General features: G+C 47.7%; 1 protein-coding gene across 1 annotated transcript; it reads left to right on the plus strand.

Annotated features, from left to right (window-relative positions):
- The first annotated feature begins 6,956 nt into the window (after nt 1–6,956).
- Nucleotides 6,957–8,362, plus strand: LOC106546568 (E3 ubiquitin-protein ligase RNF167-like). Its single transcript, XM_014063464.2, has one exon. The coding sequence runs from the start codon at nt 6,957–6,959 to the stop codon at nt 8,019–8,021; it is 1,065 nt and encodes a 354-aa protein (XP_013918939.2). The 3' UTR covers nt 8,022–8,362.
- The last annotated feature ends 570 nt before the right edge of the window (nt 8,363–8,932 follow it).

Below are 8,932 nucleotides of genomic sequence, written 5' to 3' on the forward strand. Positions count from 1 at the left end.
GGGCGGGTGATCGCCAGAACTAGCGGTTCATGTGAAACGGTCCGAACCACCTGAATCCCCCCTCTGGATGCAGCGTCCCCAGGGTTACGTGATCAAAATTCAGACGCTTGGCAACTGACTCCTATTTATGACGGATGTGGCAAGTGAGTGGTGAAATTCATTTTTACTACCGGTTGTGTGGGCGTGGCTTAGTGGGTGTGGCAAGGGAAGGATACTGCAAAATCTCCATTCCCACGGCGCTCTGGGGCTTGCCAGAGGTGGCATTTGCTGGTTCCCCGAACTACTCAAAATTTCCGCTAGCGGTTCTCCGGAACCTGTCAGAACCGGCTGGATTTCACCCCTGGTTGTGGCGTCCCCAGGTCATGTGATCCCCTTTTGCGACCTTCTGACAAAGTCAACAGGGAATCCAGATTCACTTAACAGCCCTGTTAGTAAATTAACAACTGCAGTGGTTCAGCCAACGGTGGCAGTAAAAGTCGTAAAATGGGGCAGAATTCACTTAATAAATGTGAATTCTAGGCTCAGTTGGGGTCGTAAGTTGAGGACTACCCATAGTTATGAAAAGTTAAATCTATTTCTCGCCTTTTGTTCAGGTCCTTTAAGCAGCTTTGTAAATCTCACAACAACCCGTTGAGGTAGGTCGGACGCAGAGGGAGGGACAGACCCAAAGTCAGCCAATGAGGTTCAGAGGCTGAAGATGGGGGTGGAGGCTAGAAACCTAGGCGTTCCCCCTCCTAATTCAGCTCCTTCCTCACTGCACCTGATTGGCTCTTGGACTGAGAAGGAGGGTCTGGCCCGAAATCAGCCAATAAGCTTCTGGCACTGAGAAGAGAGTAGAATGTTCTAGATTTCCCATTCCTAGTTTAATATTGCAATGGCATTCCACTGTTTTCGTCTTCATGTTCGTGAATCCTTTTATTCTGCATTCAGAAAGAATTGGAAACCCATCATTCAAGAACAGGGATGCATTGGGCCCAGCAAACAAGCAACCCCTGAGTGATTTTGATTGAAATTTGCTAATGTATGGAAAGGAGACCACTAGGAGATCCCCATGCCATCAGCTCAACTGGAAATAGCACAAAAATATCCCAGCAGAAGGTGTATCAAACCGGCGGTGGGGTTCCTACCGGTTCGGACCGGTTTGGCCGAACCGGTAGTGCTTTGGCGGTCTGGGTCGCTGCTGGTTCTAAGCCTGCCACACACTCAAACCGGTTCCCCGGGTGGCCCCGTAGGCCCCGCTATCTTGTGTTTCAGTTCTGTGCATGCGCAGAACAATTTTAATGCACTGCGCATGCGCAGTGCAGTGCACACACAAGCTAACTGGCAGTAGTGCCTGCCAAAACCCGCCCCTGTGTTAAACGGTGGCTTCTACTGTACAGCGGAGTGGAGTTGCCATGGTAACGGCTTCACAGTACTCCACAAGGGCACTCGCTCTGGTAAGGGGGGAAATCGAACATTAGAAATTACGTTTGGTCCGGACATTTTCCCCTTATAAATAAATACCCAGGCAACTCCAGGTTATCAACTAGTAAAATATACTGTAATCTCTTCTCTGACCATGGCTCAACACTTCGGTAAGTGTTGAAAAGCCAACACAGTTCTAGGCTACATAAACAGAGGGAGAGAATGAAGATCACGTCAAGGGTTAATGCCACTTTATAAGGCCTTGGTAAGGCCACACTTGGAATACGGCATCCAGTTTTGGTCGCCACGATGTAGAAAAGATGTGGAGACTCTAGAAAGAGTGCAGAGAAGAGCAACAAAGAGGATTAGGGGACTGGAGACTAAAACATATGAAGAACGGTTGCAGGAACTGGGTATGGCTAGTTTAAGAGAAAGAAGGACCAGGGGAGACATGATAGCAGTCTTCCAATATCTCAGGGGTTGCCACAAAGAAGAGGGAGTCCAACTATTCTCCAAGGCACCTTGAGGACAGAACAAGAAGCAATGGGTGGAAACTAATCAAGGAGAGAAGCAACTTAGAACTGAGGAGAAATTTCCTGACAGTTAAAACAATTAATCAGTGGAACAGAAGTTGCCTCCAGAGGTTGTGAATGCCCCAACACTGGAAGTCTTTAAGAAGATGTTGGATAACCCTTTGTCTGAAACGGTATAGGTTTTCCTGCCTCGGCAGGGGGTTGGACTAGAAGACCTCCAAGGTCCTTATGTTATTCTATTCTATTCTATTCTTCACACTTATGACCATTGCAGCATCCCTGTGGTCATGGGATCAAAACCTGGACTCTTGGCAGCTAGCTCATATTTACGACGGTCGTAGTGTCCCCTAGGGTCATGTTATCCCCTTTGGCGACCTTCTGGCAAGCAAAAGTCAACGGGGGGGGGGGGGGAGCCAGATTCACTTAATAACCGTGTGACTTAACAACGCGTGCTAGTATCATAACAATCGCTGTGATTGGCTTAACATTTGCAGCAAGACAACTTTCCAAATGGGGCAAAACTCATTTAATCACTGTCTCGCTTAGCAACAAATTGTGGTCGAGGACTACCTGTAAATCAATCTCTTTGATAAGGAAACAGTCCAAATACACCATCGATCAATCTTGTCAATAAAAGTCAACAAAAGCCCAGTAAGGGAAACCAATTGTAGCTATTTAGAATCGTGACTCGACAAATGCGCGCATGACAAAACCGCGCCGACAAAACCGCGACACAAAAACTGCGACGTCATCAACGCGCCGACAACAGCGCGCTGACAGAAGCGCGATTTAAGTTAAGGTAAGGGTTAGGTTTAGGTTTAGGTTTAGGTTTAGGTTTAGGTTTAGGTTTAGGTTTAGGTTTAGGTTTAGGTTTAGGTTTAGGTTTAGGGTTAGGGTTAGGGTTAGGGTTAGGGTTAGGGTTAGGGTTAGGGTTAGGGTTAGGGTTAGGGTTAGGGTTAGGGTTAGGGTTAGGGTTAGGGTTAGGGTTAGGGTCAGGTTTAGGGTTAGTGTTAGGGTTAGGGTTAGGGTTAGCGTTAGGGTTAGGGTTAGGGTTAGGGTTAGGGTTAGGGTTAGGGTTAGGGTTAGGGTTAGGGTTAGGGTTAGGGTTAGGGTTAGGGTTAGGGTCAGGTTTAGGGTTAGGGTCAGGTTTAGGGTTAGGGTTAGGGTTAGGGTTAGGGTTAGGGTTAGGGTTAGGGTTATGGTCAGGTTTAGGGTTAGAGTTAGGGTTAGAGTTAGGGTTAGGGTTAGGGTTAGGGTTAGGGTTAGAGCGCGCTTCTGTCGGCGCGCTGTTGTCGGCGTGCTTCAGTGCTCATTCGTTGGCGTGGTTTAGAACTCGCGGTTTTGTCGGGCGCGCTTTTGTCGGTGAATCATTTAGAATAGCTGCTACAAAGAAGAGAGAGGTTCAACTTATTCTCCAAAACACCAAAAAGGCAGGACAAGAAACAACGGATGGAAACTAACCAAGGAGAGAAGCAACCTTGAATTAAGGAGAAACTTCTTAATACTAAGGACAGTTAACCAGTGGAACAGCTTGCCACCAGACGTTGTGGGTGCTTCATCACTGGAGATTTTAAAGAAGAAAACTGGACAACCATTGGTCTGAAGTGATAGAAGCAGAGGTGGGTTGCTACCGGTTCGCACTGGTTCTGGTTCTGGTTGTAGTGGAAATTGTGACTGGGTCACCGAACCGGTAGGGACGGCAGGCTTGCCATGCCCCCGAACCGGTTCCTTGGCGTGTTTTTTTGGCATTTTTAATCTTTTGTGCATGCACAGACCTATTTATAGGCAACTGTGCATGCACAGAATCATGTGCGCATCAGACTAGCGGTAATGTCATCAGCAACCCATCTCTGGGTAGAAGGTTTCCTGCCTGAGCAGGGGGTTGGATTCAGGGGTGTTTTTCTGCCAGTGTTGATGCCAGTCCTCTTCATGTGCGCTTCGCTTCGCGTGTGCTTTGCACACTGTGCCCTTTGCACACTTTGCACATTTTGCGCACTTTACATGCAGCACAGTTGACTATACATTGCTCTGCGCATGTGCAGAATATGAAAAATTTAGTAAAATAATATGCTGGCAACAGCATTGCTGACCGAGGAACAAATTTGGGGGCGCGGCCAGCCTGAGTTGCTGCCGGTTCAGGCAACCAAGGCCAAACTACCACTACTGGTTTGTCCAAACTGGTGCAAACCGGTAGTAACCCACCTCTGGCTGGACTAAAAGTCCTCCAAGGTCCCTACCAACTATTCTATTCTATTCTATTCAAAGAGCCAAGGTGGCGCAGTGGTTAAATGCACACTGCAGGCTACTTCAGCTGACTGGGGTTCTGCAGTTCGGCTGTTCAAATCTCACCGGCTCAGGGTTGACTCAGCCTTCCATCCTTCCGAGGTGGGTAAAATGAGGACCCGGATTGTTGTTGGGGGCAATATGCTGACTCTGTAAACCGCTTAGAGAGGGTTGAAAGCCCTATGAAGCGGTATATAAGTCTAACTGCTATTGCTATTGCTATTGCTATTGCTATTGCTATTGCTATTGCTATTGCTATTGCTATTGCTATTGCTATTGCTATTGCTATTGCTATTGCTGTTCTGTTCTGTTCTGTTCTGTTTTGTTCTGTTCTGTTCTACTCTATTCTATTCTATTCCTTCCAACTCTGCCATTCTGGTATTTTCTTCTTTTAACCCTGGCCAAAAACACATGATGTTTTATCTAGTAGGCATTAATGCAATTTAGCATTTAGTTATTTTTTTTCCCACCTAACCCGACGTTTTTTTTTAAAATCTGGGATTAGTGCCAGACCGTTAAACTATGAACTCAAACATTCCCTATAGGGCGAGACTGTGGAAGGAAAGGTCGTAAAAATGGCTTCTAATTTTAGTGGGGACAGGATGAAGGAAGAGGTTCGGGGATTGAAAGAAAATTTACAATCCATATTTGCTTCCCCACATTCTCTCCCCCCCCCCCCATCATTTTGCAACTGCAGAGGCCTGCAAAAAAAATCTAAACTCCGTGCGAGAACGTTCATCCTGCAGTATTTACCCTTTTTACAAGATAATTTTGCAATCTTGTTTATTTGGTGCAAGGAAAACACCCCCTGATTGTCATGGAAGAAAGGGAGCTTTTTTGACCTCAAACTCATAAATTACATTTCTGTCCTTCCGGGGCAAGGAATGCAGATGTCCAAAGCATTCCAAATTGCTCTGGACACAGATATTTTTCCTGCATTTTTCTTTCAATTGAAACGCATTCCTCACGCGAGACCGAAATTGCTCTGGAAGGTCTTTAAGAGAGAGAGGGGAAAAAAGAATGGGAATGAAATTCTTCTAAGGGGACTGCGAAATTCTTCGGCTCCTTGTTTTTTTTGTTTTTGGATGCCAGGGCCAAGGAGCGTGGAGACGAAGAACTCGCGGCCCACACTCATCTCTGCAATCTGCCTGACTTGTGATTCCAACAATCCTGGAGAAGAACCATAAAGAACTTTCTCCAGTGGAGGTTTTTCAAGAGTTGTGCTCCAGTCACCACTAACCTCCCACAGACCCATTAGATCTCACAGGGTTGGCCTCCTCCGGGTGCCATCTACCAGCCAATGCCATCTGGCTACTACCCGGGGGAGGGCCTTCTCTGTGGCAGCTCCGGCCCTCTGGAATGAACTCCACGCAGGGATTCGGACCCTCACCTCTCTCCAGGCCTTCCGAAAAGCTGTCAAAACCTGGTTTTGCCGGCAGGCCTGGGGGTGATGAGTTCCCTCCCCTCTCAACATGTATGGTTGTGCGACTGTTGCCTATTTTTATTATTTGTATTTCGTTTTTATGTTCCCCTTTTCCCCCGTTTGAATTGTTCGCCGCCCTGAGTCCTCCCGGAGAAGGGCGGCATACAAATAATAAAATTCTATTCTATTCTAACAAAGAAATAATAAGGGAAGAAATGGAGAAAGAGAAGGAAGAAGAGAATGGGAAGTGGTGGTGGTGGTGGTGGTGGAAGAGGAGGAGGAGGGGGGGGAGAAAAGGAAGGAATGATGGGGAGGAAGAGAGGAGAAGAATAGAATTAGAATAGAATAGAATAGAATAGAATAGAATAGAATAGAATAGAATAAGTGTAGAATAGAATGGAATGGAATAGAATAGAATAGAATAGAATAACAGAGTTGGGACCTTGGAGGTCTTCTAGTCCAATCCCGTTTAGGCCCTATACTATACCATTTCAGGCGAAGGGTTATCTAATCGCTTCTTAAAAGCTCCCTATGTTGGAGTATTTACAAAACCCTGTAGTATTTCAGAGGAGAAGGCAGTAGAGGAGGAGGAGAAAGAAAGAGAAAGAGGGAAGGAAAGAGAAAGAAACAGAAAGAGAAGAAGGGGAAGAGGAGGAGGGGAAAAGAGGAGGAAGAGCGAAGAAGGAGGAAGAGAAGGTGGGGTAGGAGGAGAAAGAAAGAGAAGAATGGGAGGGAGAGGAGAAGGAAGAGGAGGAGGAGGAGAATGGGAGAAAAAGGGGGTAGGAGAGAAAGAGAAGGAGAAAAAAGAAGAAAGAGGAGGAGGAAGGAAGGAAGAGGAGGAGAAGGAGGAGGAGAAAGAAGAAGATTAATGGATTCCCGAAGAATAGCTCTCCATATAGTTAACTCTCCCCAAAGATGTCATCCACTTCCAGCTGCCATGCCAGAGGAATTAGGGTTATCTCACTAGTTCCCAGAAGCCATGGGAGGTAAGGGAAGCCCAGGGAGAAATGGAGGGGAAGACAACACGATGAGGTCACAAAGGCCCAACTGAAGAAACATCTTGAAGGACACCTGGAGGAAGAGCAGAGCAATCATTTGGCAGCAACCAGCAGGCCAGGCCTGCTGAGAGGGGAGCAGATCAAGAAGACCCCGATCTACTTGTCAACTTCACCTACAGCTCTTGAATCTATGGAAGCTCAGCCATCTAGAAGCTACAGCTCTTCTTCTGGAGCCTAAGAGCATCTCTTCCCCCCTCGGTTGACCTTCAAGGAGGACTAAGCCCCCTGCTAAGATCTCCAGGACCTTCAACCAGCATGAGATTTCCATTTTCACGCTCTTGGCACCTGGTCGCTCTGTTCTTGATTCTCCAAGCCATCTCCATCAAGGCCTTCAGCCCCGCCACTTGCAACCCTAACGCCACCTCGCTAGATGTTGGGGTTCTACCGGCTTTCTTTCAACCCCTGCTCCCTCCCGAGGGACTCCTCGGCCTCTGGGTGAAGGCGAAGCCCTTGAACCCCTACCACCGCATCCAAGGGCCACTTCCGTCTTCGTCCCTCTTTGTAGTCCTCTTCCGTCAACACAACTGCTCCTTCTCCAAGAAGATCCTCCAGGCCCAACAAGTGGGCTCCCGCACCGCCCTCGTGCACAATGCGAGTTCCCCAATGCTGGAGAACATCGTGAGCGAGCCGGGCGCCAAATGGCACCTTCACATCCCAGCCACGTTCTCCGCGGAAGAGACGGCAAAAATCCTCAAACATCTGCGCCGCTCGGGGAAAGCCCTTCTCGCCCTCCCCAGGCGTGAACGTTTTCATTTCCCCTGGAAAATGGCTTCGAGGACTTCCCGTCTCAAGGTGGTCCGAAGTCCCAGCCAGTGTCGCCTCCAGCCAGCGGGCTTTTGCTGCCAGATTGCCATGTTCTACACCTGTTGGATCATCTGTCTTACCGTGTCCGCCACTTTCATTGCCATGATGCTGACGGAGCATTATCTACCCTGGAGCAAGAGGAAGAGAACAAGGCGAAACCGCCTTCTCCGGGAGCAGGAGAAGGACCCTGTCCATATCTCGTTGACCGGTTCTAAGTACCAAGAATGCGCCATTTGCTTAGACCAGTACATGCAGTACGATGGCGTGAAGGTGCTCTCCTGTTCCCATGCCTTTCACAGCCGATGCATCGACCTCTGGCACATCACCCAAGCCAGAAATAAAACCTGTCCTCTCTGCATGCAGAAGGTCATGGTGGTCACCCATTTGATGGCGATGAGGTTATGGCAACAAGAGAAATCGGTAGGATGCTGCGAGCTGAGCAAGAACAAGCCATATCCCACCTGCAACCACGTTTCCTGTTGGCAGAACCACGTCGTTCCCGATTCTGAAGATTAACCCGCAGGGAAAAGGCCAGGAACCCAAGAAGAAGATCAGAAGAAGACCTCAAGAGCGATGACAGTAAGCTGGTTTCCTGGAGAACATCTATTGAGGAACGCCTTTGAGCTTGGCCACCAGACAGAACCGTCCTCCTGGGATCATCCTGGCCACGGAAAAGCCACCAGCCAACTCAAAGGCAGGAGAGAGAGAAGAACACTAGGGGGGAGCTGGTGGACATTTTTAGAACATCTATGCCCAAAGCGTGGTGGCTCAAAATGAAATATAGCCTTAATAATTCTGGTGATAATGAATGCCCCTTGTGATGCACATCTGGACATTACAGAGAAAGTGTTTATTTAGTTGGGTTCAGTCTGATTCTTGATGGTGTTCAAATGTTGGTAAAAAAGCAGGAACCAGGAAACCGGGCGTTGTATTGTCCGATCAAATTGAGCAGAATACAGAGTTGGAAGGGACTTTAGAGGTCTTCTAGTCCAACTGCTCAAGCAGTAAACCCTGTACCATTTCAGACAAATGGCTGTCCAATCTCTTCTTAAATACTTCCAGTGTTGGAGCATCCACAACTTCTGAAGCCAAATTGTTCCGCTGATTAATTGTTCTCACTGGCAGGAAATTTCTCCTCTGTTCTACATTTCTACAGTTTCTCTTCTTGATTAGTTTCCATCTGTTGTTTCTTGTCCTACCTTCAGGTGCTCTGGAGAACAGGTGGACCCCTTTGTGGCAACCCCTGAGATATGAGAATACTGTTATTGTGTCACCCCTAGTCCTTCTTTTCATTAAACTAGACAGACCCAGTTCCTGCAACCGTTCTTCATATGTTTTAGCCTCCAGTCCCCTAATCATCTTTCTTGCTCTTCTCTGCACTCTTTCTAGAGTCTCCACATCTTTTCTACATCGTGGCGACCAAAACT

The sequence above is a fragment of the Thamnophis sirtalis genome, unplaced genomic scaffold, assembly GCF_051295495.1.
Source record: "Thamnophis sirtalis isolate CommonGarterSnake01/CBP01778 unplaced genomic scaffold, rThaSir2_p1.2 scaffold_1, whole genome shotgun sequence".
Lineage (NCBI taxonomy): Eukaryota > Metazoa > Chordata > Lepidosauria > Squamata > Natricidae > Thamnophis > Thamnophis sirtalis.

Excerpts from the sequence above, each read along its gene's own strand:
- LOC106546568 (XM_014063464.2), top strand. The coding sequence starts at position 6,957 with ATGAGATTTCCATTTTCACGCTCTTGGCACCTGGTCGCTCTGTTCTTG.